The sequence below is a fragment of the Cervus canadensis genome, chromosome X (genome assembly GCF_019320065.1).
Source record: "Cervus canadensis isolate Bull #8, Minnesota chromosome X, ASM1932006v1, whole genome shotgun sequence".
Taxonomy (NCBI): domain Eukaryota; kingdom Metazoa; phylum Chordata; class Mammalia; order Artiodactyla; family Cervidae; genus Cervus; species Cervus canadensis.
In genome coordinates, this window is record NC_057419.1 from 36,638,048 (window position 1) to 36,653,268 (window position 15,221).

The 15,221-nt window shown below is 37.1% G+C and overlaps 1 protein-coding gene across 5 annotated transcripts in view; it reads left to right on the forward strand.

The window, feature by feature from the left end:
- PHKA1 (phosphorylase kinase regulatory subunit alpha 1) overlaps nt 1-15,221 on the forward strand; it is a 164,199-nt gene that overhangs the window by 136,481 nt on the left and 12,497 nt on the right. For 2 of the 5 annotated variants that reach the window (XM_043458195.1, XM_043458198.1), the window contains 6 exons: nt 454-533; nt 1,941-2,019; nt 2,160-2,289; nt 4,848-4,949; nt 5,847-5,962; nt 6,091-6,138. In XM_043458195.1, the coding sequence (XP_043314130.1) occupies nt 454-533; nt 1,941-2,019; nt 2,160-2,289; nt 4,848-4,949; nt 5,847-5,962; nt 6,091-6,138 (555 nt within the window). The remainder of the gene's footprint in view (nt 1-453; nt 534-1,940; nt 2,020-2,159; nt 2,290-4,847; nt 4,950-5,846; nt 5,963-6,090; nt 6,139-15,221) is intronic. The other 3 variants (XM_043458197.1, XM_043458199.1, XM_043458196.1) reach the window with 2 other exon arrangements.

Sequence of the window (15,221 nt, forward strand, 5' to 3'; positions counted from 1 at the left end):
ATGAATTCTTAAATTTATATCAAATCTAAATGGAGGTGCTTTTTAAAAAATTTGTTTCTGAAGTTTTTTAAGGAAATCACCACAGCATCTAATCATTAGAACTGTTGTTTTTCCCACATAAAATTTCTGATATCAGTTAACCTTTTTTTTATGAGTGTCAAATATTTAATACCGAAGCATATAAACTGTAGACTTATAGAGGTGTTAAAAACTATAAAAATCATAGATCTTAAGAAGGAATTTACACTAGACTAAAAGATCCTACCTCTTAGGAAATAAAAATACCTTCATAGAAATCTCTCCTTTCTGATCTTCATGGCATTTCCTAAGGAAAAGACTGATGTGTCATTAAATTAAGGGGGGGAGCAAAGGTTTCTAGACTGTAAAGAGGAATTTTCATGGAAATCTGAGGTATTCTGTGAAGGATAATACTGTTACGCTGTTTATTTGTAGGCCTGCACAGACCTTCTCTCCCATCAGAAACATTTGACAGTGGGACTCCCTCCAGAACCTCGAGAGAAGACCATCTCTGCGTTAGTATGGTTTTGTTTGGGTTTGATCAAGCTTCTCTGAAATTTTAAGGAGCTGTGAGGACTGGCCACAATTCTGTTGTCCTAATCTATAAATGGATGATAATGTCCTATGTGTGTGACCTTCTATCAGGGACCCTCGATGTGAGAATGTTTGTAGTGATATTTCTGTGCTGTGCTTAGTTGTGTCCAACTCTTTGCGACTCCATGGACTGGAGCCCGCCAGACTCCTCTGTCCATGGGATTCTCCAGGCAAGAATACTGGAGTGGATTGCCATTTCCTTCTCCAGGGGATCTTCCCGACCCAGGGATTGAACCCAGGTCTCCCACATTGCAAGCAGATTCTTTACCGTCTGAGCCACAAGGAAGCAGTGGTAGGACATGAGTAAATGAAAGAGAAAACTCACAGGGAGTAGTACTCAAATGTATTTTGCTCTTTTGGAGGTTTTTTGTTTGTTTGTTTTTACTTATTGACTTTACCAAACCTTTCCTTCAAAAAACCAACAAACAAGGCAACTGGAATTCCCCCCACACACACACACACAAAATGAGCTATTCTATGGACTTCATTCCAGACCTCTCTCCTATGCTTATAGATGGCTATTTTTTCCTTATGTCTCTTCACATTTCTTCTCTCTGTCCAAATTTCTCACTTATGACACCCATCATAGTAGATTAGGGCCCACCCAATGACCTCACTTTAGCTTACCTCTTTATAGAGTCACTTTATAGACCCCATCTCCAAACAAGGTTACACTCTGACGTCCTAGGAGTTAGGATTTCAACATAGCAACTTGGAACACAATTCAGTCCATAACACCTTACTCCTGCCAAGCAGAACCTTTTACTACAAATTAGATCAATTTTGTGACTACTGTGGGTAATCCAAAAGAAGATGACATCCCCCATGCCCCCAGAGTGCTTAGTATCAACAGGAGAGTCAGAAGTGTGGGAGGGAGTATGTGTGCATATATATATAAACTGACAAATCTATAAAAATCAGTATAAGACTATAAAGTATGATTGTAAAGCAATAAAATGACTTCCAAAAGGCACAGCTTAAATGTAGTTTGTTACTTTCCAGCCATAATACTTACTTATCAAATGTTAAGAATTAACCATGAAAAACTGGTCTGGATGGACATCATGGGGTGAGTTTTAAGTACAATTTTGAGGGAGAAAGGCAATCCAGGCTTAGAGAGGAGAGAGCAGAGCTCTCCTGAGTTCATACAGGCCAGAGTGCTTTGGGGAGGCAGTAAATTTTGAAGACTGAAAGAAACAGAATGATACCAGTAATGATGAGATGTTGAGACGCTGACTTGGACTTAGGAGGAGCTTTTTCATTTTCTCAATATATTTAGGTTTAAGTAGTTGCAGAATTTTGTCATTCTTCACTGTCTTCTTCCTTAGACCTCTGCCTTATGAAGTACTCACTCAATTGATAGATGAAGCCAGTGAAGGGGATATGAGCATTTCAATTCTTACACAGGTGAGCAGAATTATAAAGCCTAATCTGATGACTGATATTTAAAAGTTTGTTTTCAGTTGATCTGGCAATTTCTGAAGACCACAAAATAGGCCTTGTGAGATCTATGGTATAACTTTTGTCTGTATTCATTCCATGCACAGGAAATAATGGTATATCTAGCCATGTATATGCGAACTCAGCCTGGCCTTTTTGCTGAAATGTTTCGACTTCGAATTGGTCTGATCATACAAGTTATGGCAACAGAACTGGCCCACTCCCTTCGATGCTCAGGTATTCAATTAAGTAACTGAGGCAGAATTCACTTTTATTACAGGTCTATTAAGTTTTGAATCAGGAGAGAAAGGAAGCTAAAAAATTTCTATCAGTAGCTCAGATGCTGCATATAGCAGTATTGTTCCCATGTTTGTCTCTATGCAAGTCAAGGGATTGCTATAACAAATTTATATATCAGTTTTCAATTTAAAAATTCCATCTTTCGGTGGCTCTGTACTCCAAATTACCTTCCTACTAACTCCTAGAATGATTCAGGGCATGTGAAAAGTGAAAGTCTTAGCTGCTCAGTCATGTCCAACTCTTGGCAACCCCATGGACTGTAGCTCACCAGGCTCCTCTGTCCATGGAATTCTCCAGGCAAGAATATTGGAGTAGGTTGACATTTCCTTCTCCAGGGGATCTTCCCAACCCAGTGATTGAACCTGGGTCTTCTGCATGCATCAAACTAAGTATGACAGACTGGGTTTAATTCTGATTCAGGCATGCCACCTCTGGCTGTCAGATTGAGTCACCACATCAGTTTGATTATAGTATCAGTATTCTGTCTAGTTACCATCAGGATCAAATTAAAGGAAGGCAATATTTCTGCTAATATTTATCTGACAAAGCTTTTTGATATTAGCTAAAGGTATATTTGGCAAGGTGGTAGTTTTAGTTAGAAAAATAAATGGGGCCTTTGGAAGCTGTAGCACAGAATTATGGGGGGACCCCATGGCATGACTTTCATATTTGTTTGATTTCAACAAGAATGACAAAATAATAGAGAGAGGGATTGCATACAAAAATAAAATCATAGTTGCAAAACTCAATGTTAACCATTGTTTCAATTAAATGTCCCCCAAAGGCTTTTAATTGCACTGTTAGCAAGTAGCTAAATTTATTGGTTTGAATCCAACCTAAATCACAGGATATAATGTATATTTAAATAATCCTTTAGAGAAATAAAGGTAATGATTATTCTGTACCTACCATATGCCAGACAGTACTTTTATACATTATCTCATTTAATCCTTACAACAACCCAATGGTGAAGGTATTTTTAATCTCACTTTTACTGAAAAAGAAATTGGAACTCAACAAGCTATTGGATGTAAGATAGGCTCAAGGATGTATTGTGCAACATGGGAACATAGCCTATAATTTTGTAATAACTATAAATGGAAAGTAACCTTTAAAATTGTATAAAAGTTATATAAATAATGATCAGTTTTTTTAAAAAATGAAACTCAGGTTAATTACTTGCCCAAAGTTGCATAACTAGTAAATAGCGAAATTTGAGTCCAAGTCTGCCTTATTGTAAATGATTTCCAGTTCAGCACATTATTATAGATTACATTGTAATTATTATAGATTACAATGTAATCTATTATTATAGATTACACTGGGCTTTTCCAGGTGGCGCTAGTGGTAAAGAACCTGCCTGCCAATGCAGGAGATATAAGAAACATGGGTTTGAACCCTGGGTCAGGAAGATCCCCTGAGGGAGGGCATGGCAACCTACTCCAATATTCTTGCCAGAGAATCCCATGGACAGAGGAACCTGGCAGGCTACAGTCCATAGGGTCGCAAAGAGTCAGTCTCATACACACACACGCACATATATATTAAGGGATGTTTTATGAGTCTGATTATTCAATAATAAACCTCAAGAAGGGATAAAATCCCCAAACATTCTTCACTTTTTCTTAATTGCCCATTACAAATTTTTTTCTTGTGGATTCCCCAAGCCATGGCTATTCATTTCTTCTAGGATAAAGTCAAGGTCCCTGAGTCTGATATCCAAGACCCTCAATAGTCTGACCTCTGCCTCCTACTTCAACAGTGCTTCCCATTTTAACAGTTTTCATCCTTGGAGATTGATGTCTCCTCTGATTTCCAAAGCATTTGTTGTCTGTACCTTTCATATGACACTTAGTATAGCCATGTCATGTTTTATCGTTGTTTATCTTGTTCACATGTCTGGTCTTTCCCGCACATTTCTAGTTGGTCAGCCTCTCAAGGCAAGTACTGTGTCATACCTGTTTGTACTAACATTGCTTAAAATCATGACCTAGATGTAGTAAACTTATAATAGGTGTCTGATGTTGATGAACAAGTTCAAGTTATCTTCTCAATATTCTTCATAATTTCAAGGATTCATATCTATTCTCTTTTTAAATCCACATATTTCCAGACTGAGAAGTTTTGATTATTTTAGCCTATCTTCATATACACATCCATTACTTTCTCCAACTGGTTTCCAATTTGATTTTTCTTATCTTTCATTCTTCCCACTTTCAAATAAAGATTCTACTGAGTATACCCTACTGATGTGGAAGAGGACTGAAGAAGTCAAGAACCTGGCTAATCCATAAACTGGATAATCTGTCCTTAAATTATTAAGAATCTATTGCAGTATGCATGCCTAGGCAATATGGTGCTGGAAATGTATTTCATAATTCTGTTCTTCCAATCAAGTGACTCAGGAATTCTAAGCAAGAAAAGAAACAGAAAAAGTGGGGTGGGAATGGCAAGCCAATTAGAAATACCTCTGTCCTAACATTTCTGCTGACTAGCTGAGGAAGCCACAGATGGCCTGATGAATCTCAGTCCTTCAGCCATGAAGAACCTCCTGCATCACATACTCAGTGGCAAGGAGTTTGGAGTGGAACGAAGTGGTAAGGTTGAATAACTGCATTTCTATTTCACAGTGCTTATTTTAGATGTTTCATTGATTTTAAAATGCTGTTCTTTTATCAGAGAAACTTTTCCTCCAAATAAACATAACCCCTATATATGGAACAGTTTAAACCAAAGCTCTCTTTTGGAACAAGATTTGGAAACCACTGTGTGTCTTTTTTCCCCCTTAAATTAAGTAGATTACTATCATATTTTGTTTTGGACTGTCTTATATATTCCTTTACATTATCTTAAGTCTCTACTTTAGCACAAATAGCAATCTATATCATCTAAAACTCTCTTGTATCCCAATTGACAATAATTAAGTAGCATTTATGGTGATGTGTATGTGTGTGTAGCTGCTATAATACATCAGATGTATCCTTTCACCTATAAATTCAAATACATTTGGGGTCTATCACAAATAAACTTTATACCTGCACTTGGTGGTTTGGCAGTGGTATTTGATATCAAGTACCTAAAACATCAGAGCAAATGAGAAGAGTCATCTCCCATGCTTAACTTTCAAAGTTAGAATAAATAAATATATAATATCAGATGGATGAATACCTTAGAGTGGTAAGAGAAAGTTATAAAGCAGTATTCCTCAAGCCTTACTGTTTATAAGAATGAACAGTATCTTGGGTTATCTTGCTAAACTGCAGACTTTGATTCAATAGGTCTACAGTTGGGCCTAAAATTCTAGCAAGCTTCTAGGTGATGGTGATGCTGCAGGTCTGTGGACCACACTTTGAATAGAAACGTTATAGCTGTTAAATTTTTCATTATTATTAACATAAAAGGAGGTCATACATCTGAGTCTTTTAAAAGTGGTGGAGAAAAAGTTTGAACCTGATTATCCTCCCTCTTTCTCTTTAATTTGTCATGCTATATAGTTCGCCCCACTGATTCAAATATCAGCCCTGCTATTTCAATCCGTGAGGTTGGTGCTGTTGGAGCAACCAAAACAGAACGAACTGGGATCATGCAGTTAAAAAGTGAGATAAAGCAGGTAAGATACTACTTGGGAAATGAATTGGGATATTTTCATGTTTAAGAACATTATTTTGGAATGAGACTTTGTAAGATCATGTATTTTCGTTCGTATCCTAAGTTTAATTTGAGCCATTTATTTTTCAGGTGGACTTTCGTAGACTGTCTATCTCAACTGAAAGTCAGGTGAAACAAGTAGGGATCCTTTAACATAAATTAACCTGCCTTTAGCTCTACAAAACATGCATGAGCTCTTGACTTTTTTAAAATAAGATAAGCTACACAGTAGCTTGTTTGATTCTCCTTTCTAGCAATCAAGCTTTCATTTTTCAGGACCATACTCTTTTGCTAATTTTAAGATGAAAGTAATTTGTGTCTGATAGCAAGAAATTAAAACCTTGAATTCCTCCTGTTAAGGTTAAATGTAATTTTTGAATTAATTAATTAATTAACATGTAATTTTAGACTTAGATTTCTTACTTTTAAGAACCAGACTAGGTGAGGGCTTTTTAAAAATCTATTTTCAGTTATCATCCAGAAATTAGATTTTTGTCATTGTCATGATAGAGCTATATGAAACACATTGTGGACGCATAGAGGAAAAAACATATAAATCAATCTGGGTGTTGGTGAGAGTCACCAAATATCAGACTGTAGCCTCTTACTCATTTTTTTCCCTGGAGATGAGAATAGATGAATTATTGTGTTATACAAAAAAATAACACAAACTTCCATAGTTTCTTTTAAAACTTTAGAAAATCATGTGATTTCAAAGTCTTTTAAAGAAAAGCTTAAAACTACCCCTCCTGCCTTCAAAATAGACTTACACTAGCTTATGATACTGGAGCACATCCAAAAAGGAGAGGCAAAATGGAAATTTTGCTTGTTTATATGTTTGTTTGTTTGTTTGCTTGCTTGCTTTAGGAGTCAGAAACTACTTAGGAAAATAAAGACTGAATGCTTGAAGTTTAATTTGAAGTAAACTTAATTTAGGTATACTTATCAGATACCCTTTCATGTTTATATTATGCAAGTGGAAGAACAGAATGGAATAAGAAAGGGTCTCATGACAGAAAAGTGTTTACAGGGTTTTTTTCTAGACAATTTGGATAATCTGAACATTTTCCTATCTGAAAGGTTAAAGAACTACATTTCATACTGAGTTAAACTGATGTTCTTGGTAAACAGTCCTTGTTTTGGTTGAGAGTGATTGGCTAAATACTTCATAGTTGTTTATAGTCACACAGTATTACTTACAAGTTCATTATATATTTAGAACTCGAAGTTCATGTTCCCAGCTAGATTAATATGATATTAAGGACTTCACCTACCCACAAAACTATATCATTTAATTCATTTTTATACATTCACTACCTATAGGACTTCAAGAAAACCAAAATCGTTAGGACTGTAATTTAGAAGACTGAGAGCTTTGAATTTTCATTACCTTATTTCTAAGTACTGATTTCCACTCTCGCCTGCCTATCTGGTATTTTGTACTGTTCTAAGCCTTTGTCTCTGCTCAACAATGTCCTCTTTTCTGATTATGGAAAAAATACATTTAAAGGTAGTTTTATTTATTTAACCCTTTACCATGACTTCCTGAGTTAGGCTATTTTATCTACTTTTTTAATGATAGCATGCTGGTTGGTTACTTGAATAGTCTGTAATTTTACTCTACTAAAAACTTAAAAACACATAATGGTTACCTTGCTTTTTCCCTTTTAAAAATTTATTTTCTCAACTTTTTTCATAGCCCAGTGGTGGCCATCCCCTGGGTAAGGATTTGATGTCACCATCTTTTCTTGTGATTGCTGATACTTGTGTTATACACCATTCATAAATGCTTTGAATATGCTGTTATATAAAGCATGACATATACAGATTGACTGAAAAGAAAAGCGAAATGAGTCAAAAAGTTAGATTTTTACTTATAAATCAACTTCATATATGTATACTTATAAATTGACTTCATGTACTTATATTTATAAATCAACTTCATGTAGGGTGAAATCTTTCCATTTCTTTTCCAAAAAGGCAGGGGAGAGGGTTCAACTCCAACCTCTTTTCCATTTCAGAAAACAAAATTCAATTTAATAAGTACTTGTTAAAATCTGTTTAGTCACTTATTCTTGCAACTAATATAGTTAAAATTGTGTGCCCGCTATGTGCCAGGCACTGTACCAGAAAACATTGGTATCCACTGGGAACTTGTTAGAGATGTAAAATATTGGTTCCTATCCTAGGCCTACTAAATCAGAAAGGCTGGGGTGAGGCCTGGCAGTCTGTGTTTTAATCAGTTTTCTGGGTGATTCAGATGCACTTTTAAGTTTGAAAACCACCGGGTTACTTATTCTTCTGATTGTTAATTTATTTGTAAGTATTAACTGAGCACCAATTTTGTGCCAGGTACTGGAAACATTAATGTTGAAAGTGTTAGTTGCTCAGTCATGTCTGACCCTTTGTGGCCCCATGGCCTGTAGCCTTTCAGGCTCCTCTCTCCATGAAATTCTCCAGGCAAGAATACTGGAGTGAGTTGCCATTCCCTTCTCCAGGAGATCTTCCTGATCCAGGGATTGAACCCAGCTATCTTTCATTGCAGGCAGATTCTTTACCACCTGAGCCAACAGGGAAGCACAAAACAGATGTAGTCCTTGCCCTCGTGAAGCTTACAGTTTAGGAAAACTGACCTCTGATTTAGTTTCCTTGGCTTAAATCAATGATCTTTAATGGCCTATTCAATTCTTAGACTGAAGAGATTAAGGCCAGATAGCGATCAAATAAAAATGGGAAACTATTGGAAACAATATTAGTATTTCTCTTGACCTCAATTAGTATAGTCCATCCTAAAGGAAATCAGTCCTGAATATTCATTCATTGGAAGGACTGATGCTGAAGCCGAAACTCCAATACTTTGGCCACCTGATGTGAAGAACTGACTCATTTGAAAAGACCCTGATACTAGGAAAGATTGAAGGCAGGAGGAGAAGGGGATGACAGAGGATGAGTTGGTTGGATGGCATCACAGACTCAATGGACATGAGTTTGAGTAAACTCTGGGAGTTGGCAATGGACAGGGAAGCCTGGCATGCTGCAGTCCATGGGGTTGTAGAGAGTCGGACACAACTGAGCAACTGAACTAAACTGAACTGAACTGAATTAGTATAGTATGACTTGGCCAACTTTGTCACATCCACATTAATAAAGGAAGACAGAGGCATAGAGGAGAAATTAATCTAAAATCTCAGAACTACTGATATTTGGTTTTGGAAACTAGTCTGAATAACCTTTATTGTTTGACTCCACTTAACAGCCTAGGATCTTGATGGTAGAGATGAGGACACTGAAGATAAATCAAATGGAGTTCATCTTCTTGGTACATCACTGTGCCAATTGAAATGCCTTAGGATGCTTTTCTCTTTTACATAGCAATGGTGATATGGGCATTTGACCCAAAATAATATGTAAGAAGCTCTGTTCTCAGGAAATATTTACATTATATTCTTTTCATTTTATATTTATTTCTGAATCTAAGCTGGCAAAGAGCCACTTTCCCCAATGTATTTTATCCTTTACTTATATAAGTTTTTCAAAGTTCATTATGTTGTAGCATGTATCAATATTTCATTCCTTTATATTGCTAAACAATACTTTACCATATTGATATGTGGCACATTTTGGTTATCCATTCACCAGGTGACAAGCATCTGGGTTATTTCTGCTTTTTTACTGTTAATGAATAATGCTGCTACGAACCTTCATGTACAAGTTTTTATTTGGGCATATTTTTTTTTCTCTTGGATATACATCTAGAAGAGGAAGTGCTGGGTCATTTGGTAACTGTGTTTAGCATTATGAGGAATTGCCACATTGTTTTCCAAAGGAGACTGTACCATTTTACATTCCCACCAGCAATGTCTGAAGGTTCCAGTTTCTTCATATCCTTACCAATCCTTGGTTGTTGTTCAGTCGCTCAGTTGTATCCAACTGTTTGCAACCCTGTGGACAGCAGCACGCCAGGCTTCCCTACCCATCACCAAGGCCCAGAACTTGCTCAAACTCATGTCCATCGAGTCAGTGATGCCATCCACCTGTCTCATCCTCTGTCATCCCCTTTTCTTCCTGCCTTCATTCTTTCCCAGCATCAGGGTCTTTTCCTTACTGTTGACCATCTTTTTGATTCTAACCATTTTAGTGGGTATGAAGTGGTATCTCACTGTAGTTTTGATTTCACGTTTCCCTAATGGCTGATATTAATCATCATAATTATTAATTATCATTAATCATGTGCCGATTGACTGTCTACCTTCTTTTGGAGAAATGTCCATTCAGATCCTTTGCCCATTTGTTAATTGGGTTGTCTTTTTATTGTTGAGTTGTAAAGATTCTTTTTATATTCTAGATATGTGGGTGTACTAAGTCACTACAGTTGTTTCCAACTCTTTGCAATCCTATGGACTGTAGCCTGCCAGGCTCCTCTGTCCAATGGGATTCTCCAGGCAAGAATACTGGAGTGGGTTGCCATTTCCTCCTCCAGCAGACCTTCCCAACCCAGGGATTGAACCCACATCTCTTATGTCTCCTGCATTGACAGGCGGTTTCTTTACCACTAGCACCACCTGGATATAGGTCCCTAAAGGTTCTTTATGTATTCTGGATACAAACCCCTTTTTAGATATGTGATTGGCAAATGGTTTCTCCCATTCTATGGATTGTCTTTTCACTTTTTTTTTTCCTCTGAAGAATATCAACCACTGGATTTACTTTCTTGATAGTGTCATTTGAAGTTTTTAGTTTTGGTTAAGCCCAGCTTATCTAATTTTACTTTTAGTTTCCTATCTAAGAAGGCTTTGCCTAGCCCAAAGTCACAAAGATTTATTCCTATTTTTTAAATAGTTTTATAGCTTTAGCTTTTACAGTTAGGTCTATGATTATGTTTATGGGTGCCCAAAAGACCACCCCCCACCCGATTCAGTGATTCACTAAGAGGACTCACATGACTATGTATATAGTCATACTAAAAGTTGTGATTACAGCAAAAGGATACAAAGCAATATCAGCAAAAGGAAAAGGTGCATTAGACAAAGTTCAGGGGAAATAGGCACCAGTTTCCATAGTACTCTCTCAGTGGAGTCACACAGGCAGGATGCAATTCCCAGTTCAATGAGTTGTGACAACATGTATGAAATATTGCCAACCAGGGAAGCTCACTTAAGACTCAGCACCCAGGGCTTCTTGTTGAAGGCTGGTCACATACACAGCCTCTGTCTGGCATGTACCAAAACTCTAGACTCCGAGAGAGAAAGTAAGTGTTCAATATAAGCCCTAGTGTTTTCACAAACAGTTTAGGCACAATAAGCCACTGTTACTGAATTCTGAGAATGATGGGAACCCTCCCAAAATCCAGCTTTCCAAATACCAACCAAAGGTCAATCTTGTCATCAGGCCTTCCAAGAATAGCACTTCTGGCCTGCTGTGTTAACTCTTTTCTGCATAGTAACCCATTTGGACTTATTTTTTGTGTATGGAGTGAAGTAGGGGGTTCAACTTCTCTCTTTTGAATGTGACTATCCAGTTGTTTCAGCACTATTTTTGAAAAGACTATCTTTCCTACATTTACTTTTCTTGACACCCTGGTTAAAAATTGGCAAAAGTGTAATGGTTTATTTCTGAACTCCCAATTCTACCTCACTGATATACCTACCTAACCTATGCATGTATTACAGTCTTTTTTTTTTTCCAGAGAAGGAAGAATTTGCAGCAAGTAACGAGAACACTTGCTTTCCCAAAGCAGTGTCTCCCAACACATTTTTTATAATTATAGCTTTGTAATAAATTTTGAAATTAGGAATTGTGAGTTCTCCAACTTTGATCTTCTTTTTTAAGATTGTGTTAGCTATCATGGGTCTCTTGAGTTTCCACATGAATGTTAGGATAGGCTTATCAATTTTTGCAAAGAACTCTGTAGGATTTTGATAAAGATTGTGTTCAGCCTGTAGATCAGTTTTGAGAGTATTGAAATTTTAACAGTATTAGGCCTTTTAACAGTATTACGCCTTCTGATCCATTAAAATAGGATTTCTATTTATTTAGGTCTATAATTTCTTTCAACATCTTTTATAGTTTTCAGAGTGTAGATTTTACAGTTCTTTTGTTAAATTTATTCCTAAGTATTTTATTATTTTAATGCTGTTTTAAATGGAATTATTTTCTTAATTTCATTTTCAGATTGTTGATTGCTACTGTTTAGAAATGCAATTGATTTTTGTGTATTGATCTTATATCAAGCAGACTTAATGAAATCATTTATTAGATTTAATTGATTTTTAGTGAATTCCCTATATACAAGGCCATGTCATCTGCAAATGACTTTGCACTCTCAATGACTTCTATTTTCTTTCTTGCTCAATAGCTCTGGTTAGAGCCTCCAGTATGATGTTGAATAGAAGTAGCAAGATTAAACATCTTTATCTTCTTCTGATCTTAGGAGGGAAAACATTCAGTTATCAACCATTCATTATAATGTCAGCAATGGGTTTTTTGTAGATGCCCTTTATGAGATTTAGGAAGAACCCGTTTGTTTCCAGTTTGTTGAATGTTTTTATCATGAAGGGGAGGGTTGTTTTTCAATCACTAAGTCATGCCCGACTCCTTGCAACCCCATAACTATAGAATGCCAGGCTCCTCTAGTCTCCACTATCACCTGGAGTTTGCTAAAATTCATCTGTATTGTGTTGGCAATGTCATCTAACCATCTCATCCTTAGTCGTCAACTTCTCCTCCCGCCTTCAATCTTTCCCAGCATCAGGGTCTTTTTCAATGAGTCAGCTCTTTGCATCAGGTGGCCAAAGTATTGGAGCTTCAGCATAAGCAACAGTCCTTCCAATAAGTATTCAGAGTTGATTTTCTTTAGAATTGACTGGTTTGATCTTCTTGGAGGCCAAGGAACTCTCAAGAGTCTTCTCCAGCATCACAATTCAAAAGCATCAATTCCTTGGCACTCAGCCTTCTTTATGGGTCTAACTCTCACATCCATACATGACTACAGGAAAAACCATAGCTTTGGATATATGGACCTTTGTGGTCAAAGTGATGTCTCTGCCTTTTAATACACTGTCTAGGTTGCTCATAGCTTTCCTTCCAAGAAACAAGCATCTTTTAATTTCATGGCTACAGTCACCATCCACAATGATTTTGGAGCCCAAGAAAATAAAATCTGTCACTGCTTCCACTTTTTCCCCTTCTATTTGACATGAAGAGATGGGAGCAGATGCCATGAGCTTAGTTTTTTTTAATGTTGAGTTTCAAGCCAGCTTTTTCACTCTCCTGTTTCACCCCCATCAAGAGGCTCTTTTAGTTCCTCTTCACTTACTGCCATTAGACTGATAGCTGCAAATCTGAGGTTGTTGATATTTTTAGCAGCAATCTTGATTCCAGCTTGTGATTCATCCACGCCTTCATTTCACATGATGCACTCTGCATATAAGCTAAATAAACATGGTGACAACATACAGTCTTGTCACACTCCCTTTTCAATTTTGAATCAGTCAGTCGTTCTGTGTCTGGTTCTAGCTATTGCTTCTTAAACCACCTACAGGTTTATCAGAAGACAGGTAAGGTGGTCTGGTACTCCTATCTCTTTAAGAATTTTCCATAGTTTGTTGTGATCCACACAGTCACAGGAGTGTTAGAATTTATTAAATGCTTTTCTGTATCTATTACGATGATGTGGGTTTTATGTTTTATTCTACTGCTTTGATGTTGCTATTATTGTTCAGTCACTCAGTCATCTCTGATTCTTTTTTTTTTCTTTTTTCTTTTTCATTTATTTTTATTAGTTGGAGGCTAATTACTTTACAATATTGTAGTGGTTTTTGCCATACATTGACATGAATCAGCCATGGATTTACATGTGTTCCCTATTCTGTTCCCCCCTCCCACCTCCCTCCCCATCCCATCCCTCTGGGTCTTCCCAGTGCACCAGCCCCGAGCACTTGTCTCATGCATCCAACCTGAGCTGGCAATCTGTTTCACACTTGATAATATACATGTTTCAATGCTATTCTCTCAGATCATCCCACCCTCGCCTTCTCCCACAGAGTCCAAAAGTCTGTTCTGTACATCTGTTTCACTTTTTCTGTCCTGCATATAGGGTTATCGTTACCATCTTTTTAAATTCCATATATATGCATTAGTATACTGTATTGGTGTTTATCTTTCTGGCTTACTTCACTCTGTATAATGGGCTCCAGTTTCATCCATCTCATTAGAACTGATTCAAATGAATTCTTTTTAATGCTGAGTAATATTCCATGGTGTATATGTACCACAGCTTCCTTATCCATTCGTCTGCTGATGGGCATCTAGGTTGCTTCCATGTCCTGGCTATTATAAACAGTGCTGCGATGAACATTGGGGTGCACGTGTCTCTTTCAGATCTGGTTTCCTCAGTGTGTATGCCCAGAAGTGGGATTGCTGGTCATATGGCAGTTCTATTTCCAGTTTTTTAAGGAATCTCCCACTGTTATCCATAGCGGCTGTACTAGTTTGCATTCCCACACAGTGTAAGAAGGGTTTCTTTTCTCCAGGCTTCTCCAGCATTATGCTGTAGACTTTTGGTAGCAGCCATCCTGACTGGCGTGTGGTGGTACCTCATTGTGGTTTTGATTTGCATTTCTCTGATAATGAGTGATGTTGAGCATCTTTTCATGTGTTTGTTAGCCATTGTATGTCTTCTTTGGAGAAATGTCTGTTTAGTTCTTTGGCCCATTTTTTGATTGGTCATTTATTTTTCTGGAATTGAGCTTCAGGAGTTGCTTGTATATTTTTGAGATTAATCCTTTGTCTGTTTCTTCATTTGCTATTATTTTCTCCCATTCTGAAGGCTGTCTTTTCACTTTGCTTATAGTTTCCTTTGTTGTGCAAAAGCTTTTAAGTTTAATTAGGTCCTATTTGCTCTTTATTTTTGCTTTTATTTCCAATATTCTGGGAGGTGTGTCATAGACCGCATGTACTGCAGCACACCAGGCTTCCCTGACCTTCACCATCTCCCAGAGTTTGATCAAACTAATATCCTTTGAGTTAGTGATGCCATCCAACCATCTCATCCTTTGTTGTCCCCTGCTTCTCCTGCCTTCAATCTTCCCAGCATCAGGGTCTTTTCTATGAGTCAGCCTTCCTATGATGTGGCCAAAGAGATTCAGCTTCAGCATCAGTCCTTCCAATGAATATTCAGGGTTGATTTCATTTAGGATTGACTGGTTTGATCTCCTTGCAGA